Raw genomic sequence first — 27,887 nt, 5'->3', positions numbered from 1 at the left:
AAAAAGACCCCAAACCAACAAACAGAAACACACAATGTATAATGGTCTAGAACCATGAAAGGAAAAGAGTTCTTCAAGAGGCATGGATGTTTGTGCATTCACAATCTTGATCAGTTTTTTTTTCCCCCCTTTGCACAGACTGGTTTGTAGTAATGCTTTCCACTTCGGTATTTTACACCAATGCTTTTTTTGTTCAGTGATTTAAAATACATCTGTTTGAGTACCTGCTCTTTTAGTATACAAAACGTAAGAAACAAACCAACCCCCACCCTTGACTAGCACATCACTGAAATGACAATACTGGTGCATTAGGTCTACTGAATCTCAAAAAGTACAAGAAAAATTATCTTTATTATAAGTCTGCACTTAAGATCACTAATTACTGATTCAAACTTAATACCTAATAATTTAGGTAAGTATCATTAAGAAAAAACAAAGCAAATCCTCTTAAGTTGGGTGAAATCCAACAAGAATATATATGCTGAGTGACTAAATGCACTTTGTGCTGCTCCCAACTGTTGTACCACAACAAAGATAGGCTCTTCTCCCATTCGTGTAAAGTTTTCATGCAGAGGAACAGGAATTTCTCAGTGGAGGCGAAGTGTTCTCAAAACCATAATGCTTCTCTGTCCGTCAACCCTTTCACATCACCAGAGTCCGGGTGGGGAAGGTGGTCATGTACTTGCGCGCCTGATCCGTCAAGGCCATCTGATCCTCAATCTTCCCGCAGGATGCCAACTCCCAGGCATTGTTCAGGTGCTAAATTAGAAGCAGGCAGAGAGATTCGGGGTGAATGGCCTGTGATTTATTTGTAGCCCCAGCCGAAGCCAGGCCTGCTTGAGACTAAGTGTTGCATGAACATGCAGTAGGATGTTGTCCCATCTCCAGAGAAAGTGAAAATCCCAAACAGGCAAAAAACCATCACCCCCGCTTCACAGTATAGCAACCAGGCGACCTGCAGAGGGGCTTATCACAAAACCCAGGATCTAAACCTCCCCACTTCTCCCTCAAACAGTGTGCTCTCTATGAGGCTGTATCTATTGCCTTGCCTTTAATCCTTTCCTTATGTGAAAAGTCTAAAAAGAGAACTTGCTTGCAGGTGGACTTTACAGTCAACAGAGCAGAGAGGCTAACGCAGTTACAATGTTCAGTGCTATGACCATGCACAAATTCCTGCCAAACCTCCCTTCTAGAAATACAGCTGCTCTGCCCCTGCATTCCCTAAATGAACCTGTTGATCTTGACAGCCTGACCACAGGTAGCAAACAGTTCCATGCTCAAATCCACTTTCACCTGTGCGCAGCGATTAGCATGTGCCCATGAGGAGAACTCCTCCAGCAAAAGCAAAGAAGGGGGGGGGGGGGGGGGGGGGGGGGAGGGCAGGCACCCTCAGCAGAAACAGCATTTTAATTATCATGTAAGCCATTTCACTTCTTGTGGTATTTATGGAGGTTACAGACACCATTTAGTATAATGTTAAAGTGAGATAAACCTATCTGCAGAAGGCTGTGCGCACTGTATTTATTTACTCACTACACATGTGAGATGTTTCTCAGTGCCTTGAGCTACAAACAGTAATGAAACTTCAAAGCTCCTGGAATTTACCAGTATACACAGACATTTACACACACCTTTTTTTCTTTTTCTCTATTGAACTTCTTCACTTAGTGTCTCTGCTTTTCCACATTGAGGTACTCCTTAAGCCCTGAATAAAAACTCTAGTCTTATATAGAGCTAGTTGTACAAATACCTTGCATTCCAAAAATACACACAACTGTGCTTAATGGAAAGGTGCCTGCCAGCAAGAGGATCCCAACACTGTTGAATACCAAGGTCTACACCTAAGATCCACCAACCTAAGATCCATCCAAAATCAGGAGAAATCCTTCTCTATTTTCCCCTGCTTCCAACGAGGATCATCTTTGCAGTTCAATATCTACATTACTCAATGAAATGCCCAAAACCTTCTTGGGGGATCTTACTAGTGTCTATACATATCTGAGGGGTGAGTGCCAAGAGCAGAGACAGAGTATTTTCAGTGGCATCCAGTAACAAGACAAGGAATAATGGATATAAGCTAGAACACAGGAAGTTCCATCTCAACATGAGGAGAAACTTCTTTACTGTGAGGGTGGCAGAACACTGGAACAGGCTGCCCAGAGATGCTGTGAAGTCTCCTTCTCTGGAGACATTCAAAGCCAACCTGTGTGACCAGCCCTAGGTGATCCTGATTTGGCAGTGGTGTTGTACTCGATCTGTTGAGGTCCCTTCCAACCCCTCATATTCCCTGATTCTTAACATCCAGGACACCGGGTGAAGCAGTGGCCTGCAAATTACCTGCTAGGAGCAGAACTGTACTAGTGCACCCATGGCTCTTCATGATGTTCCTCCTAGTAGTTAAATGTGCAAGGGGATCCTTAAACTGTTCTCTGGCCTAAATGTTTAGAGAATGCTCTTCTGACTGTAAACTGTTATCTGAGACATAGAGATAGTAAAAGGCTGAACAGCATATGAAATATAGATAATTCCAGATAGTAAAAGGCTGAACAGCATATGAAATATAGATAATTCCTCATAACATGCCCTAATCAGGTATCTCAGGTAATCTGGTAGAAACACAGGGAACTGAGGTGCCCTGCCTCAGAGTGCTTACAGTCTCAAAGGAACAAAGCCAATGAAGAAGCAAGCAGCATGGCCAAGATGAAGGCAAGCATGTTAGTCCTCTGTAAACTTCTGACAGGTTCCCTTAGACAGCTCTCTCTTCTATGCAGACAAGTTCCAAATGTTGTCTCTGCTCCTGATGCCTTATTGCAGGCAAAACTCCCGGTAAGCTTCAGTGAGAGTTCTCTGTGAGAAAGAGAACCAGGTCTGGCCTCAGATCATTAATGTTTTTGTGGGAGAGGTGCATCTGTGAAGTGAACAAACACGCCATACACCTCTTTTATAGAGTGGTTCAGCCTGGGCTGTCTGCGTACCTTGTGCTGCGGCTCAGCCTAGGGCACATGCCTCGGCCCAGCAGCAGGTGTGACATACTTTCTGCATGCCGCAGACACGCATGTGACATGCCACAGCTACTTTGATGTTCTTGGTTAAACAGCTTCCAGGGGAACTTTTTCAAAGCCACCTACATCAGCGGGGATCCTACAACCTCCTATGGATCCTTAGTGGGCCTCTGGAACTTGTGACTATTTTAGCTATTGTTTTAGAGGTATTTTCATCAGGGACAAAATTAATGCCTGATACCATGCCATTGGTTTTACTCAGAAGTCAGATTCAGTCTGCACACCTCAAAAGCAGTTGGATAAAAAGGATAAAAATAAGTGTCCAACTGGTATTTCCCTGTGATCCACCAAAGCTTCAATGCACTGGTCTAGGAATGAAAGAACAGCAGTCCCTTAAATAACTGAAAACATCTAAGGGAAAATCCATCCATCATGGTATATCAATTTTTGAAATACAGAAGTAACTTCAGGCAAGGAGTGTCCTGATTTTATAAATTAGATTTAATTGTTAGCATCTACACTGAGCTCTTTGTATTAGCAGCCATGTGCTTAGAAAAGGAAAAAAAAAATAATAAATCTGTATCCTGCTATCTCCAAGATCTCAGCAGGCTGCTACATGTCACTCATTCCACTGAAAGCCTGGTCTTCATTTAACCTGATGTCAGCACAGCAGAAGCTGCTCGGGCAGGCAGTAACCCTCTGCCCTCCCTATGGGCTGGGCCACCTCAGAGCCCTGGGAGGAGCACTGGGCAGCCGACAGTGCAAAGCAATGGGAGGATCAGCTAGGCCCCTGAACTTGAGCCTGCTTGAAACAACTTACTCAAGTGTTGCCATTGATAAAGTGTGGGAGAACCTCCCCGCAGAGTTCCGACCCTTGTCTTACTTTCCCCAGAAATACATTTCACTACCTTTTTTTCCTCTTATGAGAAATTCATTAAAAGAGACCCACTGTGCAGTCTCACTGATGGTGGTGAGAGCTTTGCTCCAGTAAAGAAAGTAGAATTTGACTCAAAGCAGTATATTTATTGAGATAACTTTCAATTCTATCCTGGGGAAATCAGATAACATTTAAAGCGGGTATTTTTAATAAACATGCTGCTGAAGCCTTGGCTCTCAGCAGCCAACACAAAACAAAGCAAAATACCTTTGACTTGCCAGCCCTGCAGCAGCAGCAGCACCGTGAGCACGTGTGAAAGTCCTCCTGATGTGAGAAGTTTTACTTCCCTCCTTGGCAGGGAATGCTGGGTCTCACAACCCAGGCAGAGCGCGCCATTGCTGAGTCTGGGCTCACACAGCTACGGGATCCCTCAGCAAAAAAAGGAAAGCACACCACCTCCTTCCACAGCAGCATCACAACAAGCACCAGCAAGGCTCTGTTACAGTGAGGGTGCCCCACAGAAAGCAGTTGTGACAGTTCAGGCTGTGCCTTTAAGAAAAGGATAGCTGCAGAATTCTCTAGCTGACTAGCCTAAACTGTCACAGCAGTGCTTAGCGAATGTGTCAAAAGAAGAAACCCAGCTTGCTAGAGACATGCAGGGAAACAGCACAGAAACCCAAGTCAGAATGCTCATTGCATCTCCCCTATCACCTTTAAAGGTTCAACTCTGCATATCAGTGGACGGAAACACAAAAACTCTAACTAGAAGCTAAAAGGCCAGACCCAGACCCCACTGAAACTGATGGGTATGTTTTCATTTATTCAGTGGGTTCACCCTAGTTACACTCTGTCATCTAAGAGTGAGGTACTCATTTTGGCATCTAAATCCTTAGCCAGTGGGGAAAGTAAGGGATTTCCACAGTACAATCCTTTCCACATATATGCTTTACTGCCTCAAAGAGCAGGAAACTACTCTTAGTTTTGCTGTCCATCAAAAGAATTTAAACCCTTTTCTGCCAGTCCATCCAGCTGTATATTTCTCTTCCACACACAGCAATTTTCTCTCTTTAAATTAAAACAGGGAGTGGAGACTTCCCATTGGATAAAATTACAGTCCCGTGCTACAATTCTAACTATTCTATTCCCTGGCTCTCTTTTTATTTTTTTTAACCTCAGTAATCCTACCAGCACATCCTTCTCCTGGCAGCAGAACTACCTCACTTGTCCTGGAACATGCTTTCAGCTGCCTTCAGGCAGATGCAAACTGCAAACAAACTGTCAAAGCTGTAACTGGGATATCCAGTTAAAGCACTTTAAATAAAAACTTGGACCATCTAGAGAAAACAGACAAGAGTGAGGGAAGAAAAAGACTACAGAAAGGTGTTTTGCTAACAGAACTAGTCCTTCTCCACTCAGAGCCTGGACTGCCTTTTCATGTGCTATACATGCATATCTTAGGAAAGCTCCTGTGTTAAGACACCTTGTATGTTAGGAGTGGATGCCAAACCCAAACACTGCTGCAATCCTGCAGTATTGAGCTCCCAAACTGATGGAAGCATAGTAAAAACCTCTGGGCAAAAAGATGTGTTTGAAGATTGGATTTTAAACCTCTGCTATGCTGGCAGGTACCTTCAGCAGCTCCAGCAGAGGTGTTGGTGCTGCATACACTCGCATTAATTTAGCCAAGTTGTGCTGGCATGTAAAACCAGAAAAAGTTACAATGTTTAAAATATTTAGAAGGCACAAACTATTAGAGAGTATCTCATTGTGTTTGTCTGCTGCTGGTGCTGCAAAAAAAAGCTGCATTTCTTGCCAGATTTTCCTTAGATAATACAGTATGGGAAATTTGCAGAATATGCCACAGAAAAAAAGGCTTGCAATGGAAATTCCTGAAACAGCAAAGCAATCAGTGTCCTGAACAAAGCAACTCAAGGGACCAGAAATGAATCCTACTTCACTTCCTAATGCAGAGCACTATTTCTGCTCAGATTGCTAGTTCTCCTCTGGGGCATGGGACAGCCTTCTCCTAAATTCTGGGGCTTCAACAGTTGCTCAGAAATGTAACTTGCTAAATCTGAGAGTAAGATGGTCCAACTCTTCAGCTTTTATTACATGCCTGATACCAGAACTAGAAAGAGCTATTTGGTGGCTTAACCCTGAAGATCTTTCTCAGACAGAAGTGCTGTTTGAGATGCATGAGCTTTCCAAGAAAGATTGAGGAGATATGGAAATAGGCTAAGCACCTACAACTCCTATTAGAAAATTCACTCCTTTTCTAGTTTTATCCTTAAGTAATATTTTTTTATTCACAGATCAGAACACATTGCTGCAAATGGCTGATAACTCATCTGTCACTGTTCTTCTTTCTGAGAGACCACTGCCTGCATGGGGTAGCTGTAACTCCTGGTCTGTTTGCAACCCAAATCCTGCTGCCTTGGGAGAAAAATGTGCAAAAGCTTTGAATGTCCTTTTGCTCCCTTAGCTGTGACAAACACCATTCCTGTACTCATCAGCCACTGACAACAGAAGAGACAACACAAATAAGGGGAACACATAGGGTTAACTTTGCTTGCTGTGCAAATCCTAAACCTCACAGGGCTTGAGCACAGCCTGATTTCCCCTTTCCCTTGATTAAAAAAAGAGGGTGAGACTCTGGGATCTTTTTCTCCAAAAAAAACCCTAAAAAGACAGGGAGGAAAGCCAGAGAGAGGCTGCTGCTGCAGAAGAGCATGCTGCCTCACCTATAAATTTTGTCTTAAACTCAGCTGCAAATGAAATTCCACATTTCACCTTTTGAATGGAGAAAATTAAGCTCATCACGTTCCTGAAAAGGTTAACCAAGCAACTGTTTTAAAATCCTTTAAACTTACTCTTTAAAGAAATTGGTTACATAAACCGCTGAAAGTCAGGAAATTCGAGCTGAAACGTGTCAGTCTGTGGTTAAAAAATGGAAAGTGACAGGAGCTAGAGGTTAAAGAACATTCTCTTTAGCTTGCAGGGCTTCTACCTTGTGTTGTTTCCTTTGTTACTTGGGGATGAAGATATCAAAGCAGTGCTATTTTCTTAAAAGGTTCCATTTCATGGTTATCTTTTGATAGCCTGCAGGGTTAGGTGGATGGTCTGTGATTTAGCCTACTTTTCTATCTGTTAAAATGTCTGTGCTAGGATAGTCTGTATTAAGTACTGCTACAGCTATGGAACATAATGTGAAATAAAACATAACTTTTACACAGGAAGGGCCAGAAACACAGTTTTAGTGTAACTTCTTATGAGGCACTTTGCAGGTAATCCGTTTGCCTCAATGAGGGCTTCATGTTATCCTAAAAATCTTAACCTGCAGAGAGATTCCTGGGGAGGCAAACAACTCCTGATAGCAAAACCAAGCATTCTTTGAATGACAAAAAATATAAGATGCAAAAAAATACAGATTATAACTAACTCCACCAATACAAAGAGGAAGTATTTGGGATCTAGGCAAATGAGCTCAAGAGTCATTCCAACTTAAAGCAACAAGCAGGTTTGGTGAAACATCTCTTAGTGCTGCCAGTAAGAGAATACCCCATGCACAACTCTTGAGATTTGCCATGCAGGAGCAAAAAAGCTGGCTGAACTTCCATACCTTACCAGAAAGAGCCTACACACAGCAGCCTTTACATCCAATGTTTTACAGAGACTTAACCTAGGGATTAGCTGAGGGTGAAGCCCAAACTATTCTTGAGTCTAAGGCAGCTTTTTCTCTCACTGCTCTAGTGCAGCCCTGATACCACCATATTCCCAGACCTGTTATATGCAGCTACCTGACCTCACATGCTAAATGATGCAACATGCTCTGCCTCCTAAGTGATGGTGAATCATACTGTGCTATCTGATAAGGTCATCAATTCTTATTTACTAAGTTGTATATGATCACTTGTGTATCCAAAATGCTGTAAGTAAGTGTTCCACTGCTTTGAATATTTATTACTCTTGCCTTTGGAACTTAACAGCAAAGCAGTAACTAATCAGGCATTTTGGTGAGTTTTTTGATAGCAAGCCATTATTTTCCTTTTGTAAATGCAGTACAAATTATTAAAGCAATGGAAAATACTGTTGGCTTGTAAACATGCTACCTTCCTCTTGTGTAAGTGCAAACTTAAAGTAAAACAGAATTTTAAGAGTGAAGGTTAATAAAAACACAGTTTCATCCCCTCTTTGCTTTTCCCTCTCCACACACAGATTCAAAGGTGCAGAGCACTGTAATTCTTACTTGGACTGAAGTCAGTCAGAATTTGCTTAAGTAACAAAAGTTGGATCAGGCCCAAAATATTTAAGAGCAGCAATGTAAACATATGCAGACACAATTAAATTTCACCCAGAAGAGTTCCCTTGTGTTTAATGTCTACCTACATGGAACCAGTGGAGTTAGTCCAGTGTTCATGTGTGTATCTGCATGTCCATACATGTATGAGGGAAATGTATCAGGTTATAAACTAGGAAGTGTAGAAAGCACAGAACAAGCACGTGTGAGAAATTGGCGACGTACTAAACACTACCAGTCAAAACCAAGCACAAATGCTAACATTTTCAATTGCTCTGCACCCTTTAAACGTGCTGTGTCCTCATCACTCACATCCAGTTCCACTGGGATGGAGGGGGAGAAGCATTAGGTGCAGAGCAGCAGCAGTTTCTGGTGTAAAACACAGCCAGAGCACATGTCCTTTCTGATTATACAGGGCCAAACTCCCCTCTGACGTGAGGCCAAGAAGTCTTACCAGGGATGAAGCAGATTTCCTCTTTTAACCATGACACTAAGAGCTCAGAGAGCTCTGTGATCAGCAGACAACACTGCATTGTTACAAAACATCTGTATTGTGTTCTGAAAAAGCTCTCTCTACCACCACCACAGGACCCCCCAGCCCCATTCATCATTTGGGATTACACTTCAGCTGCAACACTGAATGATTCTTCATCACCAGAGAGAAGTTATTTACCTTCCTATTGGTTCGCCAGGAAGCTGCATGAATTCATGTGGGGGCTTTTTACAACTGCTTTTCTTTCAGTTCAACATATTTTAAACACTGAGATGAGCTGGGAAGCCCTTTTTAACTCCTACTTAAGGAAAACCCTCTTTATCCAAACAATAATACCTGACTTTTAACATGCTTTTCCTGAGAAAGGACTGAAGAATGGGATCCAGAATGGCTCACAAACTCACTCATGTAAACTTCCTGAACTGAATCAGCATGAGTGAGGAGAGGTTAAACAAGCCCTTTCATTTACAACAGCTTGTAAAGAAATTATTTTTAGATAGCAGGAAACATAACACTGTTATGCCAAAGATCAAAAGATCCTATTTTACAGGGACCTCAGATGCTTCTTTTTTATTACCGGCACAGTGCAGGCAACTACCACCAACAGGACAACCCACAACATACTCTGTTTAGCTGCCAGAAAATGTTGCCCTAAACCTTTGGAAAAGCCTGGAATTTGACTGGGGAACATGTCCAGATGTCAGCATGCTGGTGAAGCAGAGGGTCTGAATGTGTGAGGGCCAGCAGCTGGGAAGCTCCAGCGACCCACTGTAAAGCTGAAGGCCTGGGCTCCTTTGCCATCAGATGGTCTGAATTTAGTTCCTAAATAATTGCCTTAAGTCAGGGGTAGGGGATGTTTAAAACCTCCTCTTAGCCAACTAAGAAACACAATAGGGAGTGTATGTCTTGGGCCCCTCTGGACATTCCCATGACAAGAGGGGACACTGTCCCTGCTCTCCAAAGCTGCTTTCATCAAATGATTTTGTGGTGCAAAATACATGGCAAACTGTGCTAAATGGGGATGTGTGTGAAGTTTTAGTGTCCCACTTTATAATGTTAAGCTGTAGGTGATTCATCAAAACCAGGTTTTGTTCATTCCTTCCTACTGTAAATAACCCCTAATGTAAATTCTGGAAAGAGGGAAGAAAGAAAGGATTAGCCACGTGGAATGTCTGAAAGTCAGGAACAATGGAGTTATGACTTCCTTTTTGACAGTGACTCACCCTGGGGAATATGACTCTCTCTCCCTCAATTTGCTCATGTGGAGAAGGTACATAAAATTACTTATTCATCTACTTCAAAAATACCAGCTGTGGTGGAAGGAAAATGTATTGTTATCTGTGCTGTGTTTTGTGTTCTGAATGACTTCTGTCCATGAGAGCTGACAATGAGGCTGCTAATGACTTTGGTAGGCTTTGGATGAGGCTCTCTGTAACAGCTACATTTTGAAGTACAGTGAAAGTGTATGTTAACACTTGGTAAAAGCATGAACACTTGGTAAAAGCATGAAAAGCATGAATTCCAGCCTCACATCTGGCTTGCATTAAATGTCACTCACTTAATTAATTTCAGAGATTCCAGGACATACAACTGGCTGTAAGGATTACAAGGCTGCTTCAGATTGCTGTTTACAAACACACTTCTGGTGTGACCACAGTCCACACTCAGGGAAAAGCCATCTTGGTGCTTGGCTGGATGGGCAATACTGATTACATCTGTGCCAGCCAGCTGGCCGTCGCCAGAGTTCCTGCTCTTGCCCCGAGGCCAGTGACAAGTTCTATCCACCACCACCCCACTCAACTCTCCTACTGTCCAAAACAGCAGACCCACCTACAAAGTCTACAGGAAGAAGCCTCTGGCTCATGCTAATTCCCAGTCCCATCAATTTAACACTGGAACCAGCTAAACTACAGTGACCCATGCATAGGGCTTTGCCCTGTTTAATTTCCCAGCACAGCTATAGCCTCTGAGTCCTCACATTCCACAAGTGAAGTGAGATCCACCACCATGTTCATCTGAACATTTTTATGATTCAAAACTTAAATTCAGTCTGTGAAAAAGCAATATTTATACTTATATACAAAGGCTAGTTTCTAAAAAAATAGTTACCTGCAGAGGACTAGCTAGTGGCCTGTTCCTAGGTCCTGCAAATGCTTTGTGAAAACTACCATCCTCTTCAGACACAGGCATCTTTAAAATGGAGCTGGTAAGAAGATTCTGAACAAGAGAAGAAAAAAACCCAAAATATTTCTCAGTAACTCAGGAGAACAACCTTAGTTTGAACATTAAAAGCAAGCTCTGCCTGAGTGTAGGGAGTGCAGCACTGGGCATGGTGATAGACAGTGTGCTCAGTCTGGGAGCAGACCTCAGCTTGGGGTCCCTTGAACTTGGCTTTGCAGGAGCACTGTCACATGCAAAGTTTTTTTTCATTCAGTGAATAGTCATGGAAAAGCAAAGGGAAACCTGCTTATGCAAGGTCTCCTTTGCACAAACCAAAACAGACTCTCCCTTTGATCAGTTTTTAACTCCATGACCTAGTCATTTCTATACACAGGTGCAGGTGTCCTCCAAGTGCAGGCTGACTCAAAGACTGCAGGCTGCACAAAAGACTACGATTTGTGCTTCCTTCTATAGGCATTAGAGTCACCTAATGAAGAGTGGGATTTTGCTTCCTATGCTTAATACAGGAAAACTACATGGGAATCATAATGGAAGTTTGGACAAAAGTCTTTTCACTCTTGCCCTGAAGAGCTGAACAGGGACGTACAAGAAAACCTGTTTGGCAGTGTAAAAACTTGCACTTACTGGCACATCTTCCCCAGCAGATGCTTGTGTAAAGAGCTGCGTGTTCAGGTTTTCTCCTTCCCAGTGATTAGAGCAAAAAAAATTTCCAGTTTTATCTGTTGGTGACTCCACCTGGAAGCAGGAAAGGCATCATTATAAAAACCAGTACCTACCTGACCAGAAGGATATTGATCTGTCAGTTCTTTAATAAATTGAATACATTTTCCTCTCAGCTGTACATAATGCATGTTTACAGCACTGCCTTTTACAGTAGCCTTGCTTTTTGCAGAAGAAAAAAGTTCCAAGGTTCTCAAAAAAAATTCCCATCTAATAAAACTTGGAATGCTGGAACTCATCTCTGTCAGTATTCAGGAGTTTAATCCTCTAGAAATGATTGAGAATACATGTATTTTTAGAACTTTATAGTGATAAAGCAACATAATGCAATGTTCTCAAATGTTCAGGTTTCTAAGTCACTCCATGAAGCTTGGTCCCCGTGGGGCTCTTCTATACTTTTCACCAATATTAGAAAGATTCAATCCAAATTCCTGTCTAATTTTTTTTTTGCTTTGTAACTTTCAAATGAAAACTGCATTAGAACAGCCCAAGCAAACCCCTGCTGAAAACAGCAGAAAGACTTCTATGGAAATCAATGGGAGATGAATTAGGCATGCCTAGTATACTATATAGAACCGACACTAAGATCTTGGGGCTCACATAAAAGCAAAACAGACACAGCTATTTAGCAGAAAGGGTATTGGTACAAGCTTCTCAGTGAAGACTGCTGAATTAAATTGCCTCAGGTAAGTTTGAGATTTACCTCTTGTTTGATTTTCTTCAGCAAAGGGGGTCCACTTTCATGTAGGCCAGCCACTATTGCAGATTCTTCTGACTCCTGCTTGATAACGTCCTGCAGATCTTCTACAAGATGAGTCGGAGTTTGAGGCTGAAAGAAAGAAACGTTACATCCAAGTCCCAGAGCATCCCTCTGCACTAATATCAAAGCAACTTTTATCATTGTTTCCTTCTTACCAGCATCTTCAAAGGACCATATTTGATTTCCTGAGCTGCAAGTGCGTTTTTGAATGGAGTGGGTGTTCTTGGAGAGCTCTCTAATATTGACCTCTTGATTGCTGGAGTTCTGAAACTTTAAAAATAGGGAGAAAAACTTTAAAGCAACATGCTTGGAAATACTGCCTCTTTGCAGAAATATGTGCATACAGGCAGTGGCTGGTCTAAGACTCTGGTAAGCATTACCCTACAAGCCTAGAATTCACCTAGCTTTTCTAGCAGAACAGCTAACTTTACTATGGTAATATGGAATGGCTTTATCTAAAACCAAGGTGAGTCTACAGGCTTGATTGTGCTGTATTAACACCCTACACCTCCACAGCTAGAAAGTGGAAGTTTCATAGAATCATAGAATCAATAAGGTTGGAAAAGACCTCAAAGATCATCAAGTCCAACCTGTCACCCAACAGCTCATGACTACTAAACCATGGCTTCAAGTGCCTATCCAATCCCTTTTTGAACACCTCCAGGGACGGTGACTCCACCACTGGTACTCCAGACTACGAAAAATCTCAGTGTGTTAGCAAACAACTCTGCAGGATGCACACAGTGACCCAGCACTCTGAAGAAATGAACCCTTGTCAATCTGACAAAACAATGTGATGACAGACTTACACATTATTTTCCTTCTGAGCTTTGAACGTCTGGTCCCTTTGGAATGGTGTGGTAACAGCCATCTTATGGCCACACACTGGTGTGGAAGTTAGTGCTGGATTGTCCAGATTCAGGTTTTCCTGATTGGATGAGGTGTTTAAGAACTGCAGGCAGGGAAAGGAAAAATCAACAGGAACATCCAGATTACAAGGTGAACTCCTTCAGATGACATTACTGAACCAAAACTATTTCCTTCAGATGGACATAAGTGGTTCTCCTGACCTTACAATGCAGGTAGATTTATATGGGGTACCAGACTCTGTGGCAAAACAATACTCAACAGCTTGGCTGGAGCACTCAGGGAGCCAAAATGAATGTTTCTAGAGAGGGAAGTTATAAAAAGATCATGCTCTGTTCCAGTGAGAAACACTCCTCACCAGGTTTAAGAGCCCCATCTTAAAAGCCTGATTCAGATTTCCAGCAAATAAATTTTAATTAAGAGCAGAGTGTCCAAGTAAGAACTGGCTACAAATGAGTAAAGAATGTTTCAGGAGTAAACCCACAGGAAATGGGGCTAAATTCCACACAGATTTACACATGGAATCAAGGTACTTTTGAGGCAGTAAATAAAGTGACTGACAGGAAAATAAACTTCCTATCATCTCTTTCAAAAAACAAAGTGCTCCATTTTCACAGTAAAAAATGAAAACTGCCACCTGAGATGAAGAGTGTGGAGTGTTTTGGAATGGAAATAGCTGACTGAAAAGGAGGTGACAGCATTAGTCTGGAGCAAATTGCTTCTGCAGGAGTTCTACCTAGTAACCTAAAATGCTGTTTCCATTTCTAGTGTTTATATATCTGTGAGCACAGTAATATCCTTCATTCTGACAACGATTCACCCTATTACCTTCTAGATTCAAGCTGCATTGGATTAAAACACACTGCATAAACATATGGATTTCACTGGATAAATGAAATAGGATTAAAATACCAAAAAGACAATGGGGTATACAGTGGGAGATCATTACATGCAATCTTTTACTATCCTTCGTGAAACAGGGTTTTCTCTGACTTCAAGGACTAAAGCCAAACCAAGGCAAAACCAACACAAACAGACAAACAAAACACCCAAAACACGTTTAAATAGTGCTACAGCTGTGAAACAAAGCAACCACCAAGAGGAATGTGGAAGTTCATGCCAGGCCATTTTAACAGGCCATTTTCCTCCTCATTCCTATTCTGATCCAACCCACATGGCCCAGGCTGAAGACGGTGAGTTGTGATTTGAATTTTCTGGTTGTTGTCAGTTTGTCTCACAACCTGAATGCTATTTACATGCAGTTTGGGGTTTTCTAGGTCAGTGAATCATACTGTAAGTGGACAGAGATGGAGAGCAATACAAATTATCAGAAATGTTAAAACTCTACTAGCTGAAGGAGTTAACAGCAAAAGCAAAGGAAGCAAACGTAACACCCTACAAAAATGATCCAAATAAAAAAATAAACAAACCAACCCAAGCCTAAGAGGTGAATTTAAAATAAGAGAATCAACAGTTAGCTCGCTGATGATCTAAACTCAGTGGTAAAGACTAAGAGCAGTGAGAAGATTCAAACACAGAGTGAAATCAGCAAGTGCGACGGCAATTAGTCATTTGTTCCAAAAGATTAGTTTCTAAATTGTTAAGGCTGGGGTGACTTTTGAGAATTAGTAACATCTGTGCAGAAGTCTTGATCTACCTGTGAGGGAGAGAAGAGCAGACTTTTGACAGGGGAGCGCTTAGGAGGAGTTGAGCTGCTGACGTCAGCTAGGACAAAGGTGCTACCGTGGCCACTGGCTAAGGGGCTGGAGTCCCCTCTCCTTTTGCGAAGAAGGAACCATGGAGCCGCGCTGCCCTGTGAGGCAGACAAGCATTTTGGTGAGCCAGGAGAGCTCTGACTCGACATGATTTTGCTCAAGTTTGTGATGGGGTGTCCTTGAGGTCTACAAGCACTGGCCCCTCTTTGCTGAAGCTGTGCAACTTTGCCTGAGGGAGCTTTGCTAGCCGAAGTGTCTTTGTCTTCAAAGAATTCAAAACTGCTGAGATCACCCCGTGATGAAGGATCCTGAAACAATGTGGGAGGCACGGAGCTATGAGACAGTGTACAGTGCCACCTCATGAAAATATAACGCTAGGATATGCCCATAACCAACATCAACAACGAGTTTCCCAGTTCAATTCGACATGACCCTGACCCTGTTATTAGAGTAGTAACACTGTGAACTCTTGTGTTTTCTGTACATACTTTGACCATATCAAACACTATTGCCCTAGGCGCGCTGCTGACAACTGAGCCTCTATAGAAACCGTGAGTCAAACGATGTCCTTACTATCTACTTGCTCAGAGTTTTCTGCCTCCTATGAAAACAGTGCCTTTTGCTACTAAAAAAAAACCTGTGTGCCTTGGGGTTTAAACTAAAACTCCTCCCAGGCTGCATGCCTTCTCTGGACATACTAAGTGGGACCTGACACCACATGAAGCAGACACCTCTACTGCTGAAGGAGGGTGCCATCAACAAATGTACTTCAATGTGCCACCTCTGTTACACATAGTATCCCAGAGACCACAACGAGAAAAGGGCCATGTGAGTGTCAGTCAGCTACTTGGCATTCAAAATGCATGCTTCCAGTTCTTCACATATGACTGGGCAAGCTCTTTAGACTTACACAAGCAGCTATTGAAGCTACAACAAAAGCTTTTAGAGAATGATGCAAATACACGAGCAGCCACACAAAACCTATGGCAAGTGTCACTTAAAATGTAAGTATCATTTCATTGTTTAAAATCTTCAACGGTGTATTTGCTTTTATTTTAAGGAGATTTATTATCAAGAGATCATTTCAAGATCCACTTGTTCAGTTTGCTGAAAAGCACACTCCTGTACCAGGATGTAGCAGGAAAAGGAGATGCCCACAAAAAGCACATGAATCCACACTCAGGAGTTTAATTTATGAGATTTACGAGCAGCTGTGTTTTGTTATGTCAGAAGCTCAGCTTCAGATCTTGTAACAAACAAAAGTTACTTAAAAAAAAAAATAATTTAAAAGCACATTTAGGACTGTCCCAGTTCCTCTCCCCTTACTCTCTGACCACACACAAGTCCACCTGAGGCAGCAAGTCTACTTACGGAGTCTATTAACTGGAGTGTTTCTGCAAATTCTAAGAGATTCTTAACATTATCCAGGATGTTGCTCTGGTGAACAATCATGCACCGTGCAGGGGATGCACTCTCTTCAGGTAAGCAACCATGATCCACTGGTGGAGATGGAGTATGGTGGTGATGTTCCCCCAGACAGGAAACAGGTGCACTGTCACCACTGGTCCTGGAACTGTCAGCAATTGTGGTGCTGTGCCAGCCAGGATAGTTTGACGTGTGGTTCTGTGTCTAAAGGAAGAAGAAAAAAAAAGGAAAAGGGGGGGAAGAAGGCAGAAGGAACTTAGCAATGAAATTGCACAAGGTGTCAGATGCCACTGGAGGAAAGATAAAAGTAGTTGCATCATCATCTAAAAGCTTATGCCTATGAAACAATTGTCAAGATGTTTCCTTTCATCTGTGCAAGATCTTGTTTTAAGCAATATTGGCATTGTATTTGTTATCCCAAAGTTACCTCATAATTTACTTCCAGGATTATGAGCATGTAGCATTACTAACACATAATCAATTCATACTGTATTACTCCAAAAGCTCAAAAACGTGTCTGCAAGTCATTTTCTGTGAGAAGCAAGAAACGGCAGGATTGCCCTACTGAGCGCTCAGCACTGTAGAAGGCTAAAGAGTTTAAGAGTTAGAGTTGCTTTTGTTTGCTTATCTCCTTTTCTTCTTCTGTCCCTGTCTAATGCTACAGCTTACACCAATGCAGTGAAGAGGCTGTCAAATCAACGTGGTTAGGAAAGCAGAAGAACAAATTAACAGAAGTTTCTTTCCAGGGTGATCATGCAACAGGAGAAATTGCAAAACATTAACTAAAGTTAAAATGTGGCCAAACTAACGTATCATGCATGCAGTTGTTTTTACTATTAATTTAAATATTACAAAACCAAACCAAAACAAAGAAAACAAACCAAACCAAAACAAACAAAAAAATAACCAACCAAACAAACCACCAAAAAGAATCTGCTGGCTATCACCTATCTTCAGAAAAGATCTGGGAGATTCTCGGCTTTGGTAATGGCGTTAAGTAATTACATCAGGGTTTTCATACATTAACATCCAATGGCATACAAAATAAAGTGTGAGAATTCAGTAATAGCCAGCATGTGCTCCATGCATGCAGTTATGAAGAATCTAACATTATTGGGAGAAGTAAAACGAACCGTCAGACATGCAGCAAGCCTGAAGCTTACAAGGTATATAAAACACAGCTGAAGGAAAGAATGCAACAGAGAAGGAAAATCTAATGTACAGGCACTACATTTTCATCACATGAATCATTGCACACTTCCAGAAATGCAGATCCCCTTGATTTAAGATCTGTGGGATTTCTCATTTTTGTACAATCATTGTGTTTCCAATTTCCCATCACATCACAGAGCCCTAGCCCTGCTCCCACTTTGTGAATTAAAATACCCACAAAATGTTTGCCTATTTTTTTTTTTCCCCTGGAAGAATTTCCAAAGCAGATACAGATTACATATGTGCTATGTTTCATCTTTTTAAAACGGAAATATAGAGCCTTGATTAGTATTAAAAGCAGAGGGGGAGTAAAAAGTTAAAAAGACAAGCACTGGGGTAACGCTGCTATCCCTCCATCCAAGCACACAGTGACAATCTTACTGGTAATGCCTGCTGCCCTTTCAGTTCATTCTCAGTCGACATTAGTAGCAACTCTAATTCCTTTATTCGTTTTTCTTTCTCAGGGTCTTCATCATTATAGTGTCTCTGAAATTAAGAGTTAAGGGAAAAGAAAAGATAAAGGATAGGATGTAGCAACTAAAATGCTTGTGGCTTGCCGTCCTGCAGTTACAACAGCCAAATTAGACCCAAAGGTGGAACAAATGTCAATTGTGTTTTCCACTACCAAAGTCCCTGCTGAATTCTTCAGTATAGACATTTGAAATGAAAAAAGTGAAAGCTATCACACCAGATGTCAACTACTGTGTTTTAAATCTACTTCAGAAGAAGCAACTTTTAGCCATATTACAACTCCCCCACCTTCCCCATTTTCTCTCTTCACCACACTTAATTACATTAAAATGTTTCCTTCATGTACAATATCTGCACTTTGACTTATCAAATGTTTAACCAATTGACTCTTGAAATGAGATGCAAGTTATCTACCTGAATAGCTGCAGCAGCTGGCTGAGGAACATTGACAATATTTACATGCAGTGCTACTGGATATGGGATCTGACCAGGGACCTAGGTCAAAAGCAGAAGACACTAAAAGTTATTATTTCTGTCATACTGTCTGCCTGCATCATGAATACGTGTTAAGCATACTTTGGCTTTAGGTACTTAATATTTATCATCTATAGAGTTGAAACAGCGACGTTTACAAGAAAAGCAAACACTTTGTTTTTAGGAATATGAGAATTATAACAGAGGAAGAGAGAAAATTCCTATCATAAATGCCTATGCTTCCTGAGCGAGATGAGTAATTTGCAGATGCATTTGTAATATTATTCTAAATTGAAGTGAAAATGCAAAAGATGCAATTTATTATCATCTAAAACTCTGTATTAGAATTGTCTCAAGAAGCAGCGACCTGTTTCATTATTAATCATTAACAGGAAAGAAATCAGATTAAAAAACAGTAGTTGTTTACTTGGTTGCAACAGGCAACCCACAAACAGAGTATTACTGAAAGGACAATGGGAGATTTTGACGCAGAATTAATGCAGATTCAGCTGATACAAAACACATGCAATGTTAACCACTATGAGAAACAGTCCTGGAAATATGCTCCCTGCCTACAAGACGTTAAAAATGCTGAACCTGATTCCACCCCTTGAAAGCTGGCAGTCAGTTTGAAATGTCCATATTTTCATCACTGAATGATGTCAAGGTCAAAGAAGCCCTTGGCTAACATTAAATACATACAAGTGCACCAAGACTGGAAGAAAAGCCTTCATGCTTCCTGCAATCAGGTAAAGCTGAATTGCACCCAACATATTCAAAGAAGCAAACCAGAAATCTCCCCATGTTTTCAGGTGCTTACATTTTGTGGCTCAGAGATGTGGTAGTAAGGGTAGTCATTGCTCATCGGTGGCTGGCCAGATACTGGCAGCTGTGCAGAAGAAGGGTTGTGAGCAAAGGTCATCAAGTGGTTGCTCTTCTGAAAGCCAGCTGCTGCTGAGGAGTGACAGGCTTTGGAGGACTCCTGCAGGTATCCCTCCTGCTCAACCTTCCGGCGCATGGTGGAATTCCAGTGGTTCTTGATAGCATTATCAGTTCTGCAACGGAAATACATATATTTGAGGAGTTTTAAAAATGAGCATTTCCAATTCAAACAGATCAATAAGCAGGTAACTGCTGATGGCATTTCTGTTTAAATCATGAACCATTTTCTGACATTCCTTCTGCCCCCACCTTTACAAATACTGCAATCAGGAAGGATGCTCAGTAGAAAAGGTAGGAGAAGACAAATGGACTACAGTTGCTCATGTACTTTTTAAAACAACCTCTCAGCCTTAGGTCCTCACACTGTAGGAAGTTAGTAACTTCAGCTCTACCTCATTCTCATGAGGTGAGATGACAGCAAAGGCTAACAAACCTTTGAGGTGAAAAGACTGCCAACATCATCTTCCTAAATCTTAATATTAAAGTGGAGTTTTATTGCATCTCATTGCTGGAAAGAAAGACCGGAGAACAGCTGTGAAAAAACTTAACTTCTAAGCAACTTTCCAACTGGCCACCTAGACATCATCAGGCTATGCACACAAATTTCAGTACACAAAGCTGTTGGGATTTTTCTTAGCTGCAGAAAACCTGATATTCAAATTCTCACAGAGTCAGAAAAAGGAAACTTATCAAGTCTGTGAGACTTCAGAGTACATTTCAAAACAGCTCCTCTACTTGAAGAAGATCACCACCACAGTATCATTGAAAGCAGTATCTGCCACAAAAACCTCTGTCCAAAGGGCAATTCCTTTCTTGTTTTCTTCTAGAAGGTGAAAGCAGCTTAGGGAATGCCCACTTAAAAAGCTATCATGATCTCCGGCATTGTATTTACATCTTGAAGATGTTTCACCAAATAGCAGGAATAACAATGGAAAGGGAAATCTCTTCCTTGCTCACATTAGTCTCTTGACTACGCTTTATGTTAAGTCACTTTCACTAAAGAGCAAGTAAGACACAGAATCTCTGAAATTACAAGCAACCTGTGCAAGCTTTCAATGAGACAAGTATTTCCAGAGTCTAAGGAAGTCAGTTGTTCCTGGTTTATACATGGATTTTTAAACAGGTCAAAAGTATCTGGATGATTCAGGAGCAATTACAAATGTTGAGGCAGCCTTCTCTTAAATAATTTTCAATAACCACGTTGAAATGTATATCCTGAATGTAAATTATGTTCCACTTGCAGGGCCTGATCCTTTCCTGTTAAATCAATTTAAATTTTGACAGTTATTTAAGAAACTGTTACAATCTTGCTCTAGTTACTGATTTCTTTTTGCCTATGGCAAGCATCAAAAGCATGTAAAAATAGTGTACCATTCCATGTACTGAAACAAACAGCACAGTTCCCCACTGAGAAAAATTCCCATCAATGTCACTGGCTTCCCAGATTTTGATTGCACATTTTTCTGATTATTTACAAAGTGCAGCCTGAGGCAACTGAAATGGACTGCTCAGTCCTACAGCTTTTTCCTCTTTGCCTATTTAAGAGCTAAAGGTGTATGTCATTACCGTCCAGGCAGCAACTTTGCAATTTCTGCCCATCTGTTTCCCAGCCTCTTGTGTGCCTGGTAAATAATTCTATCTTCCTCTTCTGTCCAGGAGGTTTTCTTCACTTCTGGATTCAAATGGTTGTGCCACCTCTCCCTGCACTGTTTTCCAATCCTTCCCTTCAAATGCTTAGCAATGACAGACCAGCGCTTTGGACCGTATTTCTGCACGAGTTCTATTACCTTCAAAGAAGGACATAAAAACTGCCTGTATTTAATGATGCATAATGAATCAACGAAATTTTTCTGTGTTGGAGCAATATTTTCAACAAACATTTTTCAAAGTTGCCACATTAAAATTAACACACAATTATATTCCCATTTATATTTTACCTGAAAGGAAAAATCTTGGTAATACTTCAGGCACTTCTAGACTGCAACTCTACATTTACAGAGCTGTGAAGCAACAATAATTAATTTGCACAGAAAAGTTAGAAAGCACTACACAAATACTAAACACTGATATTGATAGGATCAGTCTGCCTCTGGCTGCATTAGTACTGCATCCACCAAAGTCTCTAGGAGTTCTTCTCCAACACATGGAATCTGCTAGTAGGGAATTACTCAGATGGAAAGGAAAACTGGTTACCCTTTGATCCTCCTCTTTAGTCCATGGACCTTTAATAAGTTCTGGGTTTAGTACCTTCTGCCATCGGTGCTGGCACTGAACATCTGTCCGATTCTAGAGAAATGCAAAACATGCAAAAGAGATCATTCTTCAGACAAGATGAATGCAGAATGATAATGCTCTTACCTAGGTATGCTTGTTCCCACCACATTTCGCTGCCAGCTATGACTACTAAACAATATGGAGTGATACAGGAGGTATGGGAAGAAGGTGCTCAACCACCAGTTTGCTCACTGAACAAAGTATGATTTCCATTGTTTCTTCAGTGAGGACTGTATCACCAAAACTACAGAAACTGAATCTTCACCATCTATGCAACAGCCATCATGCTTTCATATGCAGTATTTCTACAACAGCTGAAGTGTTCACAAAGCAATTACCTTCAAAATAATACTTACAATTCCTCACAGCTAATTTAACTTTATGCTGAGACATTCTGTTTCGGTGTCACACTGACCACCCCACCACCCCCCATCTGCTGCTTGTTTGATTTTTTTCCAACCCTTTCTGAGAAGTGAAAGGAAAATTAAAGGTAATGGTTTCCACAATATTTTAACTCCATTTCTGAGGTCTGTGGAGGTTTTATATCTCCCGCAAAAATGTAACTATAAAGCAGCCCCTCCCCTCTCCCTTACATGGAAACCATTGATAAAGGAGGAGTCACTACAACTGGAAACAGAAACCACTATCCACCTACAGGAAGAAAATTGGCAATGATTTTCCAGTCTTCTGTGCCGTTCTGCTCCACAAGCTTCTTCAGTTTCTCATCCTGAGCCATCAAAAACAATTACATAATTAATACTGCAACCTCTTACAAAGCAAATGAAACACATTTTTAAAAACCTGTGTCCTTCTAGCATTTTATGCATCTCTTTCTGCTTTCTGAGTGTAAGCAGCGGTGGTCTGTGATCTTCTCACATTTTAATTGCCCAAAGTAGGAAGGAGATTTTTCTACTCTTGTGGATTGTGCACTGTTCTTTGACTCTCTACATGTTCCCATTCTACTGCTCAAAGCGATGTCACTGTTATTCTTGGACTGGACTTACAGGAGGGCTAGGAAGTTTTGATGCCAGGCATCAGCGTAACAATGAAATCCAGCAACACACAGGCACCCAGCTGTATGGGGAATCTGAAAATCACAGCCTTAAGCTTTCTATGTCTTGCAAGTAGTAAGAGTTCCAGTAATTTGCTTGTTGCCTATCCATGTACAACGAATGCACAATTAAACTAAATGGCACCTTTATGCTTCCGATCACTGTGAGGGAGTTTTGCATGCTCACAGCAGCAAGAAATTTGGTGCAGTATTTTTAATGATAAGGCCAGAAACACAGACCCTTAAGAGAAAAAAAACCCAACAATCTCATGTACTGGAAAGATCGAGACAGTGTAAAACAAAAGACAACTGCCCCAGGAGATAAGAGGGGAACAACCCTCCCCTTCACTGGTTAGCACCTCCCAGTATGCCCCCAGTTCATGTGGCAGGAAAGTGGCCACTGGGCTCCCTGGCCATCCCTCCCTCCTGGGCCACAACACAACCACATCCACTTTTGTAAGAGCAGACTATGATTTGAAAATAATGAAAAATTAAAAATGCTTGCAAGAGATGACTTGCCACAATATGCATTGTTAGAGAGGAGAAAGTCAAAACATAAGAACTGTATTCATGTATTTCACAATAAACTCCAACCAGTTACATGGCCACAGGATATCCACCTGGCAAAGGAGTCTGCTACCAGAGTTTACCAGGAAAGTCAGCACAAGGGTATCACAACTAAAACACAGTGTGACCTTCACAAGTAAATGCTCAGTTTTGGTACTGCTGGATTTATTTCTTTCCATTTTCATTTCCCCTTGGAATCATAATGCTGCAATTAAAGTGCAAATTTCGAATGCCACAAAAGGACTGCAGCAGTTTCTGTCACAGTTGTTTGCTGCTGTGGGACACTGCACACACGTCAGGTCTCACATAGCAACTACTCTCAAACAAAAAGTGGCAGTAGTAACAAGCTTTGCTGCAGCTGACTCTGAATCTCTGTCTCCAACAGGGAATACACAGGGACTTACACCTGTAATGCAGACAGTGGAGCTCATGAAAAAGTGGTGTTTGTGCATTTTATTTAGAAGATAAGAGCAATTATTCGAGTTAAACACAGAATGTAGCCAATGGGTTCAAAATGTTGTCCTCATTCATGTACATGGGACTGGCACTGAAGCTGGTTTGCAGACAAATAAGAGAATGTGGTACATGCTCTCTTCATCATTTCACATGCAGGAGGTGCATGAACTCAGATTTACCTCTTCACGGGTCCACCTGGTTTTTCCTAAGTGGCGTTTTCCAGTCTTAGGAAGTAGACCATCATAATCATGATCATACATCTCAACATCTTCTTCATCATCATCACTACTATATATGCTGCAAAAGGAAACAGAAGGAGACACAGAGTGGAGCGTGAGGACTTGAGCTACTTAATTACAAAACACAAACACCCCGCTACAATCCCTCTTACAGAGGTTACACAGATAAAAGTTTTAAAACTTGCACAACAAGATTTTGTTCTGCATTCTGTTGTTCTAGTATTCTGAACTGGTTCTGCTGTTTTTCGTATCCACAGATACAAGCAAAGGGCTGGCAGCCTTCGTACTACTGTGCATGTTTAGACCTGCTCTTAATGTTAGATCAGTGGTGAATTACACATCTGGCAAGCTTCCAACCAATGAAAGTTTCAAATTAAAATACAATGTTTGGGACAATAAAGGGAACCAGAGGCTGTGTCCGTGACACAAGCACATGTTCCAATTCTTTAACTCGTGCCACACATTCAGAAATGTATCAGTGGGTTTGTATGTTCAGTAGAGCATTTCCAAGTAAAACAGACCCTGGGTCAATACAGAAAGTTAATCAATAGTAAATTTTTATTTGAGAATATGGGTCCTATGTGTGAAGGCAAAAGTTTCTATAATTAAGTAAAGTCAGTGAGGAGTAGCATTAACTATGCTCTAACACAAAATCTGCCTGCCATCTATGGGTCTGAAAAGACAGGGGCTGAGGACAAATACATTTAATATCCTTAAACCAAGAAGTGACTGACTGAATCCTGTTATATTGTTTCTCTAACTTCAGACTTTATTAACACAATTCCATTTCTAAATACCTCCTACTGTCTTTGAAATACTCTGCTTCTCACCTAATTCATGACTAAGGGATTTCCCCAGAGGCTATCTATGGGTAAAAAAGGACTCTTTTCACAACAGCACTTGCTCTACCCAGTTAGCTAAAACTAAAACAGTGTTTTGCAACCAGAGTTGCTTTTCTGGTGGGCAATATTTTATTTTCAACTTTTAAGATATGAGCAGCAGTTCCAACACTTTGGGACCGCAAGTGCTAGAAAGGAGAAAATATTATACTACAAGACTAAAAACTGCAATATATCTGATGGTATGGTATGTTGTGGTGTGTTAAGGCATGACTAAGACATTAAAATAAAGTTATTTTGTAATAAAATTATCAGGCATTGCTTATCCCACTAGCCTGTTTTCAGGAGATCACTTTTTGAATCAAGCTGCAGTGGAGACTGATAAACACCTCTAAAATGTAATCTGCTAAACATACAACCTTCTAAAGCACGCTGGACTAATCGTACCATGCATCTTCAGCCCTGGTTTCTGGCCTGTGGCACGTGTCCTAAGAACTATGCTGCGTGTACTAAGTTTTCCAGAGCCCGCGGTACTACTGCGTGTGGCCACCCCTGAGCCTCTCCACCGGGTGGCCCCTGACTCACCCACCCGGCCCATCACAGCCACCTTCAACTCGCCCCCGCTGTGCTCTAGCCCTGCGGACTGCCTGACCCCACGTCTCCCTCCCTATTCCCAGGCCCAGGTGACGGGCGCTCCCTTCAGGTCCGCACACCCTTCTCCCGCAGCTGGAGCCTCCCGGGCTCGGTGCGGCAGCTCGCCCGGGCAAGGCTCACAGGCTGTCGGGGCTGCCGGCGCCTTCCCCCTGCCCGCCGCCCGGAGTAGATTCACTTTTCTAAGCGACACGCGGCGACAGCTGTGCGACTGCTCGTATGCCAAAGGAAGTTTTGTGGCTCAGGTTCCAAGTATCACTTTGAAAATTAGTTTCGTAGGCAGTGAAGGCACCAGGTCCGCATCCAACTGCGGCGCTTCCTGCGCGCCGACGTGTCTCAGGCACAGCAGAGCAACGCCGCTCGCCGCAACGGCAGCAGGCACCGGCGGCGAAGGGGTTACCGTGACTTCAGTGCGGTGCCAGCAATGTAACCGGTTTATTTAAATAACCGCGGCCTTGCTGGCACCGCAGACCTGAGCCAACCCCGCTGTATTACCTGTGCTCTCCAGCAGGAGAAAAGAACCCCGGGATTTAGGGACGCTCGCTAGCTGCTTTAACCAACCAGGCCCTCACCATTACTCTTCAACTTTGTATTATTACTTTGGACCTCCGGCCGCAGGCCCACAGCCCCGCCCGGAGCGGCCCGCGATCCCCCGGCAGGGACAGAAGGTTGAAACCCTCCGCTCGCCCGCTCATCAGCGCTCCCCCAGCAGTAGCGCTACGCTTTTCGCCCAGGCAACCGACTTGTGCAACGACACATGGACAAGGCAAAAAAGTGGAGAGAGGGGAGGGAAAGAAAACAACCTAAGAAAAGAAGGGGTGGAGAGGAAACGAGTCGCTGCTGCTACACTGATTGAAGGAATTCGGGCAGCAGACCCGCAGGGCACAGCCCGCGCCCGCTCCCGCCGGGGCGGCCCCACGCCGCGCCCCGCCAAGCAGGCGGGCACCGCAGGGCGCCGCGCCTGCACCCCGCGCCGCCGAGCCAGGGCTGCTGCCCGAGCCGGGCCGGCGGAGCGGCGTGTCCCGGCGGGAGGCGCCCGCGAGGCTGCCCCTCTCTTTCGGGAGAGACTGGCAGGGTGATTCACCGCCAGCCCCAGCGGCACCCCAGCTCTGACACTGAAAGTACAGGCCGGCGCTCAGCTAGCGGCCCGCTGCCTCCTCCAGCACCGCAACCTCTCTTCCTTAAGAAGAGCCCCTTCCCCGCAGTCCCGCCTCACAAGGCCGGCAGCCGGGCAGAGAAAGGCAGGTCTATGACTTTCTCCTCTGTCACAGCCCAGCCAAAGGGGAGGGGAAGAGGGGAGGATGCCGGGCTCCAAAGAGAAAGAAAAAAAAGCCTCCACGTGTCCGACCCGCCGTTCCCAGCTAATTAGACAACAACCCCTCTCTGTGCGCCCGCCGGGCAGCGGCGGCACGGAAGCGGCCACGCGGCGCTGCCGTCCCGTCCAGCCCACACCCCGCGGTGCCGCTGCCCCCAGCCCCCGGCATGGCTGGGACTGCCCTCACCCTGGAGCGCGGCGAGCGGGCAAGGGTGACAGCTCTGGTTGAGCGCCCCGTCGGACCCGCAGCCCCCCGCAGCTACGAGCCCGCGCCGCCGCGCTCCTGCATGCTCCCAGCTGCGTGTGCGGAAAAAGGCATACCCCGCGGGGCGTCACTACTGCCGCGGGGGACAGCCGCGCTCCCGACGGCAAAGGGGCAGCCACTGCAAGAACAAATGAAAATGAAGAAGGAGCAAGCCTAGACCCCGCGCCTGCCTCCCACCTGCCGTCCCACTTCGCCGATAATGAATGAATGAATGAGACGGGACGCGCTACCTGCCGCCGCCGAGCCAGCCCGGCATTGTCGTGCCGTGAAGCTGCGGGGTGGACAGCTCCGCTGGGCTCCGCGCTGAACCCAGGGGGCAGCGAGTCCCGGCCCGCCGCGGCGTCCGGCAGGCGTCCGGCGCGGGACTTGGGTGCCCCGTCAGCGGCGGATCTGCCTTAAGTCTCGCCGGGCTGACGCTCCCCCGGCGCCTCCGGAGGAGAGGGACTCCGAGCGCTGCGCTGTCGGGGCCGTGGGCGGAGTAGTCCAGGTGCGCGAGGGTCGGGGGGGTGCTGCACGCCCACCCACCAGGCAAAGACCTTCTCCCGCTGCGTGCTTTCCCTGTCCTCCGCTCCTCGTCTGACAGGGGCGGAGGGGGCCGCTCACCCCCCGCCCGCAGACAGCGGGTTACCTGTGCCGGGGTCTCCGGGCCATCCTCACACCGGCCGCTGGGGGAGGAGAACGGGGGAACCCGCGCCCACCGCCGCGCCCTGGCTGCCGGGCTGCGCCCAGGCGCTCCGCCGCCGCGCACGGGAGTGCCGAGGTGCCGCGGGAGGAGGAGGAGGAAACAGGTTGAG

General features: G+C 43.7%; 1 protein-coding gene across 5 annotated transcripts; it reads right to left on the bottom strand.

Annotated features, from left to right (window-relative positions):
• On the bottom strand, nucleotides 1–27,887 carry MYB (MYB proto-oncogene, transcription factor). 5 transcript variants are annotated; one of them, XM_068147297.1, is made up of 16 exons: nucleotides 27,722–27,887; nucleotides 23,964–24,081; nucleotides 22,366–22,437; nucleotides 21,630–21,722; nucleotides 21,003–21,223; nucleotides 19,315–19,549; nucleotides 18,435–18,515; nucleotides 17,931–18,035; nucleotides 16,284–16,541; nucleotides 14,855–15,220; nucleotides 13,140–13,282; nucleotides 12,486–12,600; nucleotides 12,274–12,399; nucleotides 11,475–11,585; nucleotides 10,779–10,886; nucleotides 1–759 (listed from the first exon to the last, which is right to left on the bottom strand). In XM_068147297.1, the coding sequence occupies exons 1-16, from the start codon at nucleotides 27,742–27,744 to the stop codon at nucleotides 643–645; spliced, it is 2,292 nt and encodes a 763-aa protein (XP_068003398.1). In that variant the 5' UTR covers nucleotides 27,745–27,887; the 3' UTR covers nucleotides 1–642. The 5 variants fall into 5 exon arrangements, with proteins under 5 accessions (XP_068003398.1, XP_068003433.1, XP_068003406.1 ...); XM_068147332.1 differs by lacking the exon at nucleotides 27,722–27,887 and adding an exon at nucleotides 27,324–27,573; XM_068147305.1 differs by lacking the exon at nucleotides 27,722–27,887 and adding an exon at nucleotides 27,324–27,388 and having other exon boundaries at nucleotides 14,855–15,010.

The sequence above is a fragment of the Melanerpes formicivorus genome, unplaced genomic scaffold (assembly GCF_026170545.1).
Source record: "Melanerpes formicivorus ecotype bairdi unplaced genomic scaffold, bMelFor1.0.p_v2 SCAF_2, whole genome shotgun sequence".
NCBI lineage: Eukaryota > Metazoa > Chordata > Aves > Piciformes > Picidae > Melanerpes > Melanerpes formicivorus.
Note: the sequence above shows the minus strand (reverse complement) of the source record. Positions and strands in the feature narration are given on the sequence as shown.

What these genes read in the sequence shown, in the direction of transcription:
- MYB (XM_068147332.1), bottom strand. Translation starts at nt 27,349, where the DNA reads ATGCCGGGCTGGCTCGGCGGCGGCAG. An exon ending in GGCTGGCTCGGCGGCGGCAG is followed by an intron (nt 24,082 to 27,323) that starts GTAGCGCGTCCC and finishes TTCCTTTTGCAG; the next exon opens with CATATATAGTAGTGATGATG. An exon ending in CTGCTGGGGAAGATGTGCCA is followed by an intron (nt 10,887 to 11,474) that starts GTAAGTGCAAGT and finishes TCTCTTGTTCAG; the next exon opens with AATCTTCTTACCAGCTCCAT.